This window comes from Pseudoliparis swirei, chromosome 6, assembly GCF_029220125.1.
Source record: "Pseudoliparis swirei isolate HS2019 ecotype Mariana Trench chromosome 6, NWPU_hadal_v1, whole genome shotgun sequence".
NCBI lineage: Eukaryota > Metazoa > Chordata > Actinopteri > Perciformes > Liparidae > Pseudoliparis > Pseudoliparis swirei.
The window spans coordinates 4,176,521-4,195,320 of record NC_079393.1 but is presented as its reverse complement, the minus strand read 5'-3'; the positions used below and the strand labels follow the sequence as shown (position 1 = coordinate 4,195,320).

General features: G+C 40.8%; 1 protein-coding gene and 1 non-coding gene across 2 annotated transcripts; one reads left to right on the top strand and one right to left on the bottom strand.

Moving 5' to 3' along the window:
• Window positions 1-8,905: 8,905 nt before the first annotated feature.
• Window positions 8,906-8,978, top strand: trnav-aac (transfer RNA valine (anticodon AAC)). The gene has a single exon. It is a non-coding gene; the product is annotated as a tRNA-Val (tRNA).
• A 5,029-nt stretch (window positions 8,979-14,007) lies between these two features.
• LOC130195526 (tripartite motif-containing protein 66-like) lies at window positions 14,008-17,119 on the bottom strand. Its single transcript, XM_056417105.1, has 4 exons — window positions 16,780-17,119; window positions 16,536-16,610; window positions 15,678-15,830; window positions 14,008-14,763 (listed from the first exon to the last, which is right to left on the bottom strand). Exons 1-4 carry the CDS (start codon window positions 16,912-16,914, stop codon window positions 14,560-14,562), a joined length of 567 nt encoding a protein of 188 aa, XP_056273080.1. The 5' UTR covers window positions 16,915-17,119; the 3' UTR covers window positions 14,008-14,559.
• Window positions 17,120-18,800: the final 1,681 nt, after the last annotated feature.

The following is an 18,800-nucleotide window of genomic DNA, read 5'->3' as shown; positions in this document are numbered from 1 at the left end:
TCTAAAATGAGAACGTTCACTTTAATTGTATCTCGATCCTCGTACTTTAGTGCTTTTAACTTTGGTGAATTTAGTTTGCAGCACTTTTTTTACCTGTAAAATGTTTTACTCTGTAGCATTTAGCAATGTTTTTACCTGAGTATTTAAAAAATAGCTATTTATTAATAAACCTAAAAAGTGAGTCGACCGGCCCGTGAGCTTTGAGGTGAATCTGCTCGTCACGACTCATTCGTCGGCTCGTCAGCGCCGCTGCTGATTAACTCCCAACATTCCTCAAACTCAGAGACGGGGAGAGGGTCCCAGCTCCTTCTGCCCGCTCTACGGTGAAGAAGTTACTTTTTAAAACTTCAGTTTTGATCTTTAGACTATTTTAACTGCAACTAAATTATTCATTTTTGATGAGAAAATAAGAAAAATGTATCTTTTAAGAAAGAAAACTTGCATCTTTGCAGTGTTGGAGAGCCTCAAACCTTCTGGAAATAATAATAATATAAATAACAGGCCACCAGCTGGAGTAGAGTAGAGTTTTTTTCTAATAATAATAATTATACAAATATTATATCAACCCTTTATTGGGCTTTTCATCCTTTGCATGTTTTCTCTCCGGTGAAAAAGTAACTTTTGAGCTTTCAGTTTTGATATTTTGGCTATTTTAACTGCAACTAAATGATTTGTTTTTGATGAGAAAATAAGAAAAATGTATCTTTTATGAGAAAATATATACAAATTTATCTTTTAAGAAAGAAAACTTGCATCTTTGCAGTGTTGGAGAGCCTAAAACTTTCTGGAAATAATACAATAATATAAATAACAGGCCACCAGCTGGAGTAGAGTAGAGTTTCCTCATAATAATAATAATATTAATAATTAAAATAATAAATCAACCCTTTATTGGGCTCCTCGTCCTTTGCATGTTTTCTCTCCTGTGATTAAGTAAGTTTTGAGACTTCAGTTTTGGACTTTTTACTATTTTAACTGCAACTAAATGATTAGTTTTTGATGAGAAAATAAGAAAAATTTATCTTTGAAAAGAAAATATATAAATATTACAAGAAAACATGTAGTAGTTCCTGCAGCTTTGCAGTGTTTGAGTGCCTCAAACCTTCTGGAAATAATATAAATAACAGGCCACCAGCTGGAGTAGAGTAGAGTTTCCTCATAATAATAATAATAATAATCATAATAAATAATAATAATAAATCAACCCTTTATTGGGCTTCTCATCCTTTGCATGTTTTCTCTCCTGTGAATAAGTAACATTTGAGCCTTCAGTTTTGATATTTTGACTATTTTAACTGCAACTAAATGATTAGTTTTTGATGAGAAAATAAATATAAATATATATATATATATATATACACTGCCGTTCAAAAGTTTGGGGTCATCCAGACAATTTCGTGTCTTCCATGAAAACTCACTTTTATTTATCAAATGAATTGAAAATTGAATAGAAATATAGTCAAGACATTGACAAGGTTTGAAATAATGATTAATATTTGAAGTATTAATTTTGTTCTTCAAACTTCAAGCTCAAAGGAAGGCCAGTTGTATAGCTTATATCACCAGCATAACTGTTTTCAGCTGTGCTAACATAATTGCACAAGGGTTTTCTAATCATCCATTAGTCTTCTAAGGCGATTAGCAAACACAATGTACCATTAGAACACTGGAGTGATAGTTGATGGAAATGGGCCTCTATACACCTATGGAGACATTTCATTAGAAACCAGACGTTTCCACCTAGAATAGTCATTTACCACATTAACAATGTATAGTGTGTTTCTGATTAATGTTATCTTTATTGAAAAAACAGTGCTTTTCTTTGAAAAATAAAGACATTTCTAAGTGACCCCAAACTTTTGAATGGTCGTGTATATATATATATATATATATATACATATATATATATATATGTATATATACAAGAAAACGTGTCGTAGTTCCTGCAGCTTTGCAGTGTTGTATTGCCTCAGACCTTCTGGAAATAATACAATAATATAAATAACAGGCCACCAGCTGGAGTAGAGTAGAGTTCCCTCATCATAATAATATTAAATTAAGCCTTCGTTGGGCCGCTCACCCTTTGCAGTTGTCCGTGCGAGCCTCCCGTATCTGCCGCAGGATGCTCTGGGCGTCGATGAAGGACGTGCGGTCGCTGATGTCGTAAACCACCACGAGGCCGTCGGCCCAGTCCACCGGCTCCTCCAGAATGCACCGGGCCTCGGAGCTCTGGGACCACCACGTGAGATACATGATGTGAACGGCAGAACTGTAGTCGGCGTTTGTGTTTTGGTAGTTTTGGCCCCTGATTTAATTAAAGTGACCTTGTCCTTAATGTCAAAATATAATATAAATCAAAAGGAAAACAAGATGTGTAAAATATGATCGCATATGGGATAAAAGTTCAACATCTTTCATCTTCAATTGTTGAATTAAATCGAATTAATTGTAATTAATTGCAATTTAACTATAATTTAATTCTAATTTAATTCTAATTTAATTTTAATTTAATTCTAATTAAATTACTATGACCCTTTGAATAATAATATTTAGTATTTTAAATTAATTTAGATCTAATTTAGATTTTTATTTTGTACTTTTAAGCCAATAAAATCGGACTTATTTGATTTAAATCCCCCTCGGAAATGAACACCCACGTAATCGGCTTAAGTTTCATTGTTAAATCTCATTACAGAGGATGAACCTTCCAAAAAAACAAAAACAACGTGCGTTTGTCATGTAGTAAAACCCCACGTATCTCCTTTTTGACTCCATGGTTTCTTTATGCGGTCGGGGTCAAAGGTCAGGACACGGAGTCCCTGCTTCTTTATGAAAGGGCCTCCCAGTGAGTGGAACCAACACACACAACCACCGGCTCTTGTTCTGCCGAGCCGACGGCGGATGTGCCAGTAAAATACCGAAAAGGCCTCCGGGCCCTTTGGTCTGGGGTCCCCTCGTAAACATTCGGGGGATTTAACTTACTGTACGTGAAGTAAATATCCACCCGGGACTCATTCAAGGTCTCGGAGATGAAGTGACTTTTTTTTCTTCTTTTTTTCTGTTTTTATGGGCAACTAATCTTCCCCTCAGCTGAAGCACTGAGAATGTTCTTTTTTTTCTTGTTTTTTTTACAATACTCTGAGGAAACATTTATATAAAGAAGGAAAACAAATATGAGAGCTTCTCTTCGCTTTAGTGGAACAAAAAGAGAGCAACTCAAAAACAGAAAACTTTCCGAGTCCAGCGCTCTTATTCTATAAAATAAAAGACTTTTAAATAATAAACACGTTCACTATCCAAAGGGTTGGTACCTGAGAACAGGGGTCGTACACCTCCAGGTTGAGCTGCCAGCCGTCGATCGACAGCCGTTTGTGGTACAAGGAATCTGTGACGAGGGTCAGGAAGTCAAACAACAAATAACTTAATATTCGTTGGTTAAAATATTTACTCAATAGTACAAAAATCGAACATATTTGTGTGTTTTATGTGAATAATTATTGGTTTTAAAAGGTGCATTCACCAATATTCTTGTAGTAACAGTGATGACTGTCACACAAATGACTCTGTGTGTGTTTTAGGATCTTTCAGCTCATTGTTATGGTCCCTCCCCCCCGCCCCCCCCCCCCCCCCCCAACTTTGATGTTTCGGTTCACTTTATTAACTTTTTATTTTAAATTGGAGCTAAAAACACAGATATTTCCACTTTAGGAGTGAAAAGCAACAAAAAAACCTGATAAAATATTTGAATTAAATTATCGAAACGGCAACTTGACAAGGTGATATAATAATATAATAATAATTATTTAATTTATATATCGCGCCTTTAAAAACAGAGTTTACAAAGTGCTCTCCAAGAGAATCAAGGCAAATCAAATGGAATAGAAAAATACAAATTCTAAAATAAAGAACAACAGACAAACTAAATGAGGGAAACTAAAGAACAGCATCACGTAAAAACTGTCCTATAAAAAATGGGTTTTAAGAAGTGATTTAAAGAAGTATATGGCATAGTTTTTTTTACAGCCTCTTCTAAAGGTAACCCGGTTTCTTTATCTTAGGTCAAATGTCCGCATCCGTGATGTCTGGAGACAAACTCTGTTCTCCGGGGACCCAAAACCCCAAACCACAAAATCCAAAATCCCAAAACCCCAAAATCCCAAAACCCCAAACCCCAAAATCCCAAAACCCAAAACTCCAAACCCCAAAATCCAAAACCCAAAACTCAAAATCCCAAAACCCCAAACTCCCAAAACCCCCAAACCCAAAACCCCCTCCCCCTCGAATCTGTAAGCACTCACTGGCGTCGGAGGCGTATTCACCGATGAAGCGTCTGGTCAGGAACCGCAAGAGGACAGCTGGAGGAAACAGAAGAGATGAATCACGGCCCCTCATCACTCACTGGGGCCTCGGGGAGCTGAGAGGACCCTCTGGGGGGGGGGGGGGGGAGAGGACCCTCGGGGGGTGAGAGGACCCTCTGGGAGGTGAGAGGCCCCTCTGGGGGGTGAGAGGACCCTCAGGAGCTGAGAGGACCTTCGGGGGGTGAGAGGACCCTCTGGGGGAGAGGACCCTCGGCGGGTGAGAGGACCCTCAGGTGCTGAGAGGACCCTCGGGGGGTGAGAGGACCCTCAGGAGCTGAGAGGACCCTCGGGGGGTGAGAGGACCCTCTGGGGGCTGAGAGGACCTTCGGGGGGTGAGAGGACTCTCGGGGGGTGAGAGGAACCTCAGGAGCTGAGAGGACCCTCGGGGGGTGAGAGGACCCTCAGGAGCTGAGAGGACCTTCGGGGGGTGAGAGGACCCTCGGGGGGTGAGAGGACTCTCGGGGGGTGAGAGGACCCTCTGGAGCTGAGAGGACCCTCGGGGGGTGAAAGGACCCTCGGGGGGTGAGAGGACCCTCTGGAGCTGAGAGGACCCTCGGGGGGTGAGAGGACCCTCGGGGGGTGAGAGGACCCTCTGGAGCTGAGAGGACCCTCGGGGGGTGAGAGGACCCTCAGGAGCTGAGAGGACCCTCTGGAGCTGAGAGGACCTTCGGGGGGTGAGAGGACCCTCTGGAGCTGAGAGGACCTTCGGGGGGTGAGAGGACCCTCTGGAGCTGAGAGGACCCTCAGGAGCTGAGAGGACCCTCAGGAGCTGAGAGGACCCTCGGGGGGTGAGAGGACCCTCGGGGGGTGAGAGGACCCAGTTGTTGGCCAACCAACCAGTTTTTGTCCGCTGCGGTTACGAGGACATGTAAGTCTGGACGCGGCCCAGAAGGTTGCCGGTGCGTGGAAAAAAAGCAAATTCCTGCTGCGGGGTCCTTTGGCCCTTTGGTCCTTTGGTCCCGTCAACGCTGATGAACTCACACAGCGAATACAAAGATAGACGCATCGAGAGCAACGAGCAGCAGCAATGCGTATCCAAAGGACGCACCGGAGCATCGCCATAGCAACCGCTCTGCTTCACTGGCAGCCAGTGGGAATAGAGACGTCCCATTGTTTTTTACGAAGCCTGAACACATCGTAGAGCCGGTCTGTCTGGACCAGCGCCACAGAGATTGAATACTGATGTATATATATATATATATATATATATATATATATATATATATGCTCAACAACAAGCATCCTGTAACTCCTCTCCTCCTGCTTCACCATGTCTCTCTGCAGTTGTTGACCTTTGCAGATTTAGGGTCACGTGACTTGTTGAAATCTTCCTCCCAACATACATGTCTGTTTACATGTGTTACTTCAGAAAACAAAGGGTAAATCTCACTGGATTGAAGTAAATAACAACAACAGCTCCTCTAAAGGTAGAGCTCAATGTGCATTGTGTGTCTCTGACCTCGGAATCAGCTCTTTGATCGCTGCGTTTTAAATGAACAAAAGGTCATTTGCTCTCTTAAAGCATAAATAATCTGAATTATAATCCAATTAACTGTTACTGGCCAGTGGAAATAACAAAATAGGTGATTTACGACCGGTCAAAAGGTGAAACGCTGGACACTTCCTGACCTCAAGGGAAGTGTCTTAACCTTTTCTTAACTTTAAATGTCTGCTTGTTAGTTGGAAAGACGGCATCAGTTTTGTTTATGGGGTTAATTTAGCAGTATAATTATTATTTAGTACCGCAAACACACCGCTAGCTCAGCTAGCTCGCGTTTTAGCATCTTTCAGCTCGTTGTTTTGGTTTCGGTTCACTCCCATATGAACCTTTTATTTTTAAATTGAAGCATTCCTCGAGCTAAAAACACAGATATTTCCCTTTTAGAAAACGTCCCTTTTAAAATATTGCAATTAAAATAGAGAAACGGCAACTTAATAAGGTGATATAAAAGGTGAACGTTTGTATTTACTCTCCCACTCGCTACATGCTATAGCGGTGCCGACCAGGCGGCAGCTACTTTACTCGCTAGCTTGAATTGTAATTTATATTTTCAATTAATAATCCAAGTATGCATAATTTGTCTTACTAGTATTTGAAATCTAAAGTAGCAAAAAGAAAATGGAAAATACCTCAAAATGGTATTGAAGTAGTGGCCTCTGGGAGCAGGTGCACGTCATTTGACACCAAAAAAACAATAGTTTCATCATGAGAACAAAGCAGCACACGTCCCTGTTTTAAAGACGCGGTGCACGGCGAGGACAGGAGGACAGGTGAGCTCACCTGACTTGCCGGCCCCCCGGCGCCCCAGCAGGGCCAGCTTCATGTCGGTCATGCCGGTTCTGTGTCTCACTGAAAGCTGCCCCCCCCCCCCCCCGCTTCCTCTTCTAAAGACTCTTCTCTTTTCTTTTTCCTTTTTTTTCTTTTTAAAGCCCTCCTCTTCTCTCTTTCTCTGTGTGCCAAGTGCTCTCTCTCCCTCTCTCTCTTCCGTATCAAACAAAGCTCTCTCTCCCCTCTTTTCCCCTCTCAATCCATCTGTTTTTCCTCTTTCTTTCCTCTACAATACTCTTAAAACAATAAATACGAAACACATAACTCTTCACTCACCACGACAAATAAAAGGTTCAGATTCTGATTCTCTAGAGCCCCATATACAGTATTTATCTCTTTTATGCCTCTCCTCCTCCGGAGAGGTCACTCAGGAGGTCACGGCGGACTAAACCATATTGTGTCATCTACGGACATTTGTGTCATTCTTCATATTTGTATGTATTTTATTGTATTTGCTTTATACAGTATTGCTGCGTCAAATTAAATATCTGCCCTTATAGCAACTAAAACATGGCGCCTTTTTAGCGCGTTGATGCAACCAAAGTTCTGCACTTTGAATTAAGTCAAATTAATTTGAAAAGCGAGTCAAAGTTTTGATTCACTTCTCAAAGGTTTGACGTTTAATAGGTCCAACATATTTAGTTTTATTAATTTTTTCATGAAATACCGTCCGCATGACATTCTTATTAACATAATGAGGAAACGTTATAACAGCAGGCTGTCCTTGCTGTTTCCTTGGGGGTTGAATTTACCGGCTCTCTCCTCTTCTTCTACCGTTTTCATCAGGTAGATGACGAAGCCAATGTCGTTTTCGAGGAGCCATCTGAATGATTTCCCCTTGTATTTGCCAAACTGCAGGCCGTACTCCCCCATCACCTCCTGTCGGTCGGACACATCTCCTCCCCGCTGAAGGACCGCGGTCAGAGCATTGGTGCTCACATGATGCTGGAGCTGAGCAGGACACTTGTCCTGAAGCGAGGGATCGGTTTCATTCTCATGGCCTCATCGGAGGGATCCTGTCACAGATGACCCGATGGGCCCTTTCTGAAGGACACCGCCTTCCTGCCTGGGAAGAAGTTAGTGGTCTTCTTCATCATCTCCTGTGCACAGCAAAACACAACGCAGCGCATAGACAGAGTCCCTCACGTTAACGGTGATGAGCATGTGTAATAACTAGGTAACAGCTTCATTTATTACACAGATATAGGCAGACGGACAAAAAAAACTAAGTGTTTTCCACCTTATTATTCTTTATTCTGCTTGTCATAGAACTTGAACCCATCTTAAACGTGGGGAACTGTAGTAATTACCCATTCAAACTAATATTATTCATAAAGACAAGCCAATAAGTTCCTGTTGATGTTGACCACGTTACACACACAACACTATACATTAAATACGTCCCATTCAATACTAACCGTACGGTGCTAACAACACACAGTGTTACAATGCTATCCAACACAAGTAAAGTAAACTATAGAAGCCGTTGACCAACATATACAACTGAGAACCGTTCATTAAGTAACTTCATTAACAAAATGCGGCGTACTTACGTGTAACTGTTGATCCGAAAAAGAACTGCGAAAAGATGCAGCGCGAGCCTCAGGTGCGTGTGCTGCTGCAGGTCATCTCTCACTCAAAGGGGAACATACGGGTCTCTTTGCCTCGTGTCCAGGGGGGAAACAGCGCCCCCAAAATCCCACTTGTGGCCAAAGTTATATCGCATCGGTAGTGATAAGAACTACCATAGAGAATGAATGGGAAAAGTTAAGGAAAGAATAGTTCCTTGAATTGGTCAACCTGTGCTGCCAACAAGAGGATTGTGTCCGTGTTGTCACACCTTTTCATGTATAATTTAACATTATTTACTGTTTTACTTTTATTTAATTGGGCACCTAACAAAAGAATAAACCATGAAATGTGCAAATAAAAAAATAAAAAAATAAAAAGGTGACACGAGATGTGTTCAATGAACGCATCAAAATGTTGGACCTTTTAATTATAATAATTTATCTTTTTTTCCCAGCAATTAAATCTCCATTTTACATGTGTGCTGTAAAAATAAAAGGTTTATAATGAAATAAAAAAATGGGCGAAATACGACTGCAGCTAAATATTAACCATGAGAATATATCATTGATAAACTTTCGAAGCTCCGTGAACATTTCTTTGGGAATGAAAAGAATACCAGGGTCCCTGAAGGCATCTCTGCCACCCAGTTTCCGTAGTGTAGTGGTTATCACGTTCGCCTAACACGCGAAAGGTCCCCAGTTCGAAACTGGGCGGAAACTATTTGTTTTTTTCAACAGAAGTTAAGAAGTAATAATTATACCGACCAACGTGTTAATATTGAAATCAAACGTTATCTGAACAGTCATATTACAACCGTATTGACTTATATACTAATTTAATCTGGAAATCAACCCTCTATTGACGCAGGTTGATCCTCTGAGGCCGGGGTTCGATTCCCCGACAGGGAAGTATAGTTATTTCCTTTTGGTCATATTTTTATTACATTTTAATGTTGGAAAAGAATATTGATTAAAAAAAACGGCTGAGCCTTTGGTGAAGGCTAATAGGAGATTAAAGCAGAGCTGTTGCCTCTCTGCACAAAAATAAAGAACATTACGAACCTTAAGAATACGTCGACTAATATTGCATCTTGGGAAAATCTGTTTTCCCCAATCATGCCTAATCTCAAACTACTAAAATCCGAATTGTGATCATCCTTTAACGCTGAAACACTTTAACTTCATGAGTTAACTTCAAAGTTTCAACAACACAAGAATAAAATGCTCATGCTTGTCAGCATTAAAAGGTTTCCCGCTTTTAAATCAGGCAGAGAGGAAAACACCTTTTCTCCTGAGCTGATCAACACGTGGCCGGAGAGAGAGGCTTTCACATGGCGACGTCATGTGCCCACAAAAGTACACGCACCAAGAAACACATTATTGCCCGCAGCTACACACACACACACACACACACACACATAAAACCTCAGCATCAAAAGGCACACAACGTCATTACATCACGTCTGTGCACCAGGAATCCATCCGGAAGGTTCCTGTTTATTCGGTGAAGAACGAGATTATCTACCATGTAGGACTTGTGCAATAGTCACGTGGCACGGGAGACTTCCTCGAGGCCGCGGGCCAAAACGGGAGACGCCGTTTTAAAAAACGTGAATGGTTCCCGCTGCCGGATGTTCAATTCCAGAGATCCAGAGAGGAAAAAAAAGAAATTATTCACTTGTGCTTCTTGTGTAATTCAGTTAGCTGAACTCTTCTCGTACGAAGCTGTCGCAGGAGACATTGCGGAATATTATAGTACATTACTGGACATTACTGTACATTACTGTGCATTAGGGTATATTACTGGATATTACTGTACATTACAGTACATTACTGGACATTACTGTACATTACAGTACATTACTGGACATTAGGGTACATTACTGTACATTGTGGTACATTGTGGTACATTACTGTACATTAGGGTACATTACTGTACATTGCGGTACATTGCCGTACATTTCGGTACATTACATCTCCTAATTGCTTCTTATATATCTCAAACAGTGAGAAGTATTTAAAAGTAGTGCAACGGTTGTTCGGTCTGTTCGTCGTTGACGGTTCGTTATTTGCGTTTCTGTTTTTCTCTTTTTCCAACAGCTGATGCTAGAATGATGTAACGAGTGAAAACACAGGGGGGGAATAGAAATCCCAATTAGGCCTCTTTATCTTCAAACCTTGATTTTGCAACAGGAAATGACAGAGGTCATGGAAAACGTGGTCTTGATCTTCAGCCACTTTCCCGGGAAACAACATCGATCATTCCCGACAGAGGTCTCGCTCTGCGATTGTTCCGAGAAATCAAAGTTAATGTGACTTTCATGTTTAAAATTGCACCTTTTTTGATCCAAAGCTCATGATCTTCCCCTCACTGCCCGTCGGGTCCGATGCAGTCCTTCACAAAATTCCCACGAACATCTTGAACGCGTTACTGAACTGAACCCGGCGTCGTCCGCGTGACAGCGACAAATACCGGACGCCATCTTTCAGTCTTCTGCTTCCTTCTTTGTTTGAAGTTTGCTTCCCCAAATTTGGGCATCAGTGGAGATGTTTTTTTCGTCATTGATTCCACCAATTATGACTTATGGTCAGCGGTCTTTGAGCGTCTTCTATTTTTTTTGGTTTACTGCTGCAAAAGCGTTAAAACCCCATTATTTGGCATAAGAACTGTGAAAGTCAAATGTGAAAAATGATGTCCAACATTATCTTCTAAATCCCAAAGCTTTCACACTAAGATAAAGGGAAGAAAAATGATGTGAAAACACGTCTTTCTTTCCCTTTTGGATCGACTCGGGTCATAAAACTAAAAGGCGGCGTACATTTCTCGGCGTCAGCTCTCGACATCGTCCAAAGAAAACATCGGACAGGTATCCCACTGCAACTCGTGATCAGTCAAGAGAATACCACATCTACGCAATAACTCAGAAACAAGTCAGAGTGACCTTAAATAGCGCCAAAAAAAAGGTACGAACAAATCTTGGCGGGCAGCTTTTCGGGAGGGAAAAAGTATTTAAGTCTACAAAATATGTTCCAAAGGGAAGATGAATGATGGAAACCAGGAGTCTTAATCCCGTCTGGTACACGCTGTTGAGTTCAGGTCTAAACATTACATGTGGGTCTTATCTCTTTTAGTGCGATTCACTCAACTTCAGACAGTGAGGGCTGCATGAGATCTTCTTTTGATGTTCCTCAATCGAACATCTGCACAGTACGAGAGAGAGAGAGAGAGAGAGAGAGAGAGATTGAGCAGCCATGTGACTGAGGTTTTACTGGACGGAATAAAGTGGGTTTAAAAGACACAAGAGGGGAATTAACCTCCCTTTGAACACATCTCACGGTCAATTTCCTCCTATTTTATCTTTACATTACAGCCACGGGGCTGAAAGCCTCCTCTCATCTTTCTCTCTCGTGACTATTTTTAGATCCCGGTGGATCAAAGTGTTAAAGGACGACACAGAGTGGTTTTTTAAAATATTTTTTTTTATCAGTGGCTGCAACAGATTTGATCCATTTGAAAAAAAAATGGAGCTTTCTTCATATAGATTAAATTACCCAGAAGAGCATTTTGAGACAAAATCTCTCTGGGCTTCGAGTCCTCGTTCTCATTTTGGACAAATTACGCACGAGCTGAATATTGGGAGGATAAAAAAATGTCAGCAGAGAAACAAAGGAGATGCATCCACATCAGGATGAATTCACACAGCAGATGTTTGAGGCTTGACGTATTTATAGGAGATCCCAAAGTGAACAGCAGCACGGAGACTGATTCAACTAAAACTAATATTAGCTCATTTATCAAGCGTTTAAATGAGAATATTTATCCATCGTAACACATTATCTTTTATGGGAGTGCGACATATTTTTGTCTTTATCAAACCAAACTGTTGGGCACATGTAAGTCATCGCTAATAAATCATTCATATTTAATAAATAAATACATTCTTATAGTAATCTAATAATGGTGCGGTTATACTCGTCAATATGGTGTTACACAATCTATTAATTATTACCCTCTCTTTTTTTTTCTTGGAGTGAGCACCATGTGGTGTTTGTTGTTCTTTGTGTGTTGTATACACTTGTACCTGAATAACATGTGTACCACGACATACAACTGAAAATGACTGTATGAAAATACATATGGTTATGTTGTTGAAAACTACATTTAAAAAAGTGAGTTAAAAAAAAAGAAGTGAGTTTAATCTATATATTAAACTCACTTTTTTAAATTTAATTTAAAATTTAGTTTGGATTCTGGACCAAAATCTATTTAATAACACCATATATATATATATATACATTTATTTAATAACACCAAATATATATATATATATAATATTATATATATATATCATATTATATTATATATATGGTGCAATTAAATAGATTTTGGTCCAGAATCCAAACTGTGTATTGGAGGATTTTTTTCCTAATAAATTAAAGAGACAAAGAAAGTTTGATGATGAAGGGTTTTCCACAACCTGGCAACCCAAACGTCATTCCTTTCAAATGCTTTAAGATGATCTTTGCAGAGTCAATAAATTATTTTATGAACTTGAATAAAGACGTGAATAAATGCTGAATATACACTCTCTATAACAAGTGGTTTGTCAGAAAGAGATTTGTTGTTACTTTATCTTGTTTTTAACATAACGACATAAATATTACTGTCGAATCTACTTGAGCTTCACCTCCTGCTGACTCCAATCCCTTTGAGGCATTACAGTCAAATCATGTGATGCGTACAGTGAGAATCTGATCAGGTCGCTCACGTGACTCGCTAGTGAGTAAACTTTTCCAAAACCTTAACGAATGGAATTGTCTTTGTAGAAAGTGTATTTTGAATATGCGTTAAACGAGGTTGAAAGTCCTGTGTTTGTTCGACCCGCATGCAGGTTGTTTATGTCTGTATGATCTTAAATTGAGCAGATTTAGGATAACATCAACAAACTGTTTGCATGTTTCTGTCTTCACCCCCCCCACACACACACACACACACACACACACACACACACACACACACACACACTAAATCCCAGTCATAATGTCCAGTTCATGAGGTGAAGTTGTTTAGTGTTTTAATGACGTCGCTCCTCATGATGTCATGGAGGTCAGTGAGACATCGCTGCCCTCGACAGGGTGATGGAGTTCATCGAGGTGACGCCAGGATGAAGAGGCTTTGATGGAGAATACATCGAGTTGTGGTCCTTTTGGCTTTCTGAGCATTGTACATTTCACCTAAATATTTGGTTGAGTTTAGCCTGTGAGCTTATAAAATTGAGAGTATACGCGTTAAAATGTCAGAAAAGTGTGGATATGAGAGTGTTTTTGAGAGATTATTTCTTGAACCTAATCTGTATTTGTCTTGCTGGTTATCATGTTGAAGGAATACATTTGAACTTGCTTCATATTTATGTGATTTATTGCCGTTCTCTGTGGTCAACGTGTCCTTCTGAGCAAGAAGGGAAGACGTCAAATAGATTAGTCATTTAAATGGTTAAAGAAAAAAAAGGAAACACAAAAAAACTGTTCTTTAAAAGTCTAACTGTAATTTTAAACCTTTGACTTTTTTATCCAAAACATAAAGTCTGAGATGCAAACACGCCCCCTGGTGGTGGGCTTAGAGAAGCACAAGCCAAAAACCTCAAAACCATGTTAAAACATTAAAAAACATCATGAAGAAAGAAACATTACACATAAACATTGGATTTAGTACTTTACCAACCAAATATACATATTTTTCTTTTCTCTTTCAGTGACATTAATTTATAATATGCACAACGTTACAGGAATGATAAAAGTCAAAGACAGTGTGTATTTTAGATTACGTAAATAATATTGACATTACATGTGCAGATTTGTACATGATTCTCATTTTAGTTATACATATTTAGAGCAAGAACTGTAAAACATAGGATAAAACTAAAATAAAACAATGTATAACGAGGGAGTGATCTATTCTCTATTGTACACATTATTTTAATATTATTAATGACCAAAAAGGCCATATATAAGAATTAAGACTCCAGATTATATATATATTTTCTAACTTTATTGAGTATCTACCGGCCGCAGTGAGATGGAATATTTAACATTATGAGTTGGAGTTAATTTTCTTCATGTCACAGCTGTAGCTCGTCGGCATGTAAATCAGGTTACAGCCCAGGTGGCTTCTGGGTAGACAGACAAAGGGTCCTTCATATATTTAGTGGAGCAGGTGGAGGGTGGGGGCCCTCCAGCTGTAAATGTCCCACCGATAAATATGTGGCGAGCACAAAAAAAGACGCTTGGTCAGCATTTACAGTTACAGGTAGTATTTCTTCCCACTAAATACGTATCTCCTCTTCCTGAAGTTCTCCCTCCTCTTCCTGCAGAGCCGCCGCAGGCGAGCGCCGTCCGTTCGATTCCGGCCGGTCGACGGGAACGTCCGGTCGGGGAAAACCTCCGTGAGTCGACTCCTGAAAAACTGCTCGAGGCTTCGCCCGGCCTGAGCCACCTCCGAGTCCGGCTGCACGGCAAAGACGAAGGGAAGAGTGGCGTAGCTATATTAATAGATTTTAACTTTATTCACATTCACAGTCAGCCGACTAACAACAGTCGCCATTTTCTTACCAACAACGTCCGTTCTGTTCTCATTCTACGTCTACCGGGACTTTATTGAACATTAAAGATGACGTTGAACATTATTTCTGCTGAATAATATTAGCATTAGGACGTACAACATTTAGCTCAAAGAAATAAAAAAAGTCGCCCAGTGGAACTTATTGCAGAAATAATTAAAAGTCGTGAAATCCGCTCACGCAGTTGAACGTGGCTTAAGTTCCGTCTACCGTAGAATGCTTGCACATTAAAAATTATGTCAAACATTGTTTCTGAATATTAACAGAGGTTTCATTTAAACTGGCAGATGGTCGCCTCGTATATAAATTTTTTCAAAATGTAAAAAGTAGCCCAGTGGAACTTATTGCTGAAATAATTAAAAGTCGTGAAATCCACTCACGCAGTTGAACGTGGCTTAAGTTCCGCCTACCGTAGAATGCTTGCACATTAAAAATATCGTGAAACATTGTTTCTGCATATTAGCATTAAGGACGTACAGCATTTAGCTCAAAGAGGTCTCATATAAACTGGCAGATATATACATATATACATTTAAAAAATGGAAAAACAGTGGCCAGGTTTTTCCGCCACATGCGGAACTTATTGCAGAAAGTCGTAAAATCCACTCGCGCAGTTCCGTCTACCGTAAAATGCTTGCACATTAAAGATGACGTTAAACATTATTTTTCTAATATTAACAGAGGTTTCATATAAAATTGCAGATGGTCGCCTCATATAGAAATAAAAATAAAAATCGGAAAAAAAAGAGTGGCCCAGTGAAACTTATTGCAGAAACAATTAAAAGTCGTGAATTCCACTCACGTAGTTGAACGTGGCGCAGTTCCTGAACATCAGCAAGACGTCGTCCACGAACTGCTCAGCGGTGAAGTAGTGGAGCGTGTTGCTCTCGTCCAACTTCCTGCGGATCACCGACAGGTCGATGGGCCTCTTGATGATCTGGTGGTAGTTTCGGGCCTGCAGCGCATTCACAGAGATTGTTTTCATTTTTAAACATCCGGGGTTTTGTTATTGAAAAAGGTGAGTGGAACGTGCTTTAAATGTTTTTCTCTTTGCTTTTGGTAAATGTTTTCTCAGAAATACCAGGATTAAAAAGTACAGAGAAGTATCATGTGGTGAATGTTGAAAAATAAATATGTATTTTATTTTTTATAAAATAAAATTAATATGTATTTTGTTTTCATAAATAAAATAAATAGGTATTTTATTTGTATTTAAATATATATTATATTTAAATATTTATTTTATTTAAATATGTATTCTATTTTTATATAATAAAATACATTTTTATTTTATTTATAATTAACCAATAATGTTGTCATATAATCTTGCGTAGGATGTAACTGAAATGTATATTTATTATTACTTTCTGAAAGGAAAATTGTGGAGGATTTAGTGGGATTTATTGATGTTGCACCGCGTGTTTCTACAGTAGCCCAGAAGAGTCAAACCAAACTCAAAGCTTTTGGAGAGAGTTTATTTTGAGGTTACCTGAAGGCCACTTGAAGGGACGTTCAGCTGTTTGCAATCTGCAACCTCACCACTAGATGTCACTAAACCCCACCCACTGCTCCTTTAAATAAGGCCTACCATGTAGTTATTATGACGTATATATTTTTATATGTATAAGACATGTTTTTAGTGTCAATCTGTTGGACTGACCAGGGCACTGACGGGTTCGTGGAACGGTGCGCTGAGCGTGTGACAGTACAACAGGAGAGTCAGCTTCTCACACCTCTGCACAGGAAACACACACACACACACACACAGTCACTAACAAACATCTGTTTGAAGTAATGATTGCAGAACTTTAAGTGCATTACAGTGAATATATGAACACCATGAAACAGTTTTTACTGCTTTCTTAAGGTTAAAACGATGGGAATAAAATAAACCGGCAGCTCACCCTCTGGTCCTGGTGGGACAGGGTGTACGGGGCCTTGACTCCCCCACAGGTGGGCTGGTCCTCACAGTCGTAGGTCTCCGAGGGGTCCTGGTCAGTCCTGCACAGCGTGCACACCCAGTCTCCTCTGTGGGACATGTGGGGAACCTCCGTTACGTCATCATATTTAGACGATTTAAAACAATTAATGTTTTTCACGTTCAGCGTCCATTCTTTTTTTAGGATATCCTTTTGTATTTTGAAAAAATTGCATTATTTAACCTTTTTTTAATCTTTGTTAACAAATCCATTAAAATGACAAATCAAATGCATGGTCGAAATATTGTCCATGACACATGTGCATTATGACATGTGCATTATGACATATGCATGATGACGCATATGCATTATGACATGTGCAACATAACACATGTGTATTATGACATGTGCATAATGACATGTGCAGTATGACATGTGCATTATGACATGTGCAATATAACACATGTGCATAATGACATGTGCATAATGATACATGTGCATTATGACATATGCATTATGACATGTGCAATATAACACATGTGCATTATGACATGTGCATAATGACATGTGCATTATGACATGTGCAATATAACACATGTGCATTATGACATGTGCATAATGACATGTGCATTATGACATATGCATTATGACATGTGCAATATAACACATGTGCATTATGACATGTGCATTATGACACATGTGCATTATGACGTGAATTATGACATGTGCATTATGACACATGTGCATTATGACATGTGCATTATGACATTGTTGCACCTTTTTACACATTTATACTGAAATACTTTTGCCCTCCAGCCTCTATAAGCTGCTCTGTACACACAACGCTTTGCTATAAAGTGTCGAGAGTAAATAAAGATAAAGAGTTGGGACCCATTGGTCTCGAGCCTTCACTGACAGGGGGGAGCTGACGAGTGGAGGTATGTGACAGGCCAAGTGGTAAACTTTGGGGCAGCGGTCGCAGCAGAGCAGATCTCCTCCGTTCTGACACGCAGCACAGAAATCTTCACTCTCCTCGGCCCCCGATCCAGGTCCTAGTCCAGGTCGCTGCATGGATGAGTCCTCTTTCTCCTCCTCTTCCTCCTCCTCCTGTGAGCAGCAAAGATCCGGTCTTTCGTCTCCGCCGTCGTCCAGGAGAACGACCTCTCGTTTAGCTTCGGCTTCGTCCTCCAGCTCCAGGGATCCATCCTGGTCCGCCGCCGGTTCCGGATCCAGTTCGATCACCAAGGTCTGCTCCGGATCCGGATCCAGGTAGAACGTTTCCGAATCGGTCCTCCCGTCCGGGTCCCACTCGTCCGATCCGGGGTCGAACAGGATGTAGGCCTGATCCGGGTTAGAGTCGCAGTCGAAGCCCGAGTCCCGCTCCGGTTCTCCGGAGGCGGAGCTGTCCGGGCAGTACGGCTCGGTCCAGGAGGTCTGAGACTCTTCTGGTTGGCTGCGGTCGCTCCGAAGCGACTCTTCTGTTCCCTCTGGAGGGTTTTCCTCATGATGGTCGACTCCATTCTGCAGACGGAGACCAAAGAGATCACGAAAGAGAGATCATCGTGAGTGAATCACAAGTGGTGTCGATCTACGACCTTCGACCTTCGTCCGGTTTACCTGCGGCGGACGATCCGAACGGGAAGCGTCGTCGTGGAGCTGGGCTCGCGTTCGGCTCGGCAGTCGGACCAGAGAAACCACCGGCTGCAGAGACGGCAGGCGAACGGACCGGAGGTTCAGACACGCCAGGCTCACCACGGGTATGCGGGAGTTACCCAGAATCCTTTGGGCCTCTGGGTGAATCCTGTGGAAGTGTGTCAAGTGTGTCAAGGACATTTAAATAGACTATAAAGCTTCAGGGCGGGGCTATCTTTTGAGTGACAGTCCTCCGCGGGCCACATATGATCACTCCTGTCACTGGTTGCAAAAGAAACCAAGATGGCGACCGCCACAAAACCAAGCCATCGGACTCAAGGAAGGCGGATGACATCACGGCCATTATGTCCACT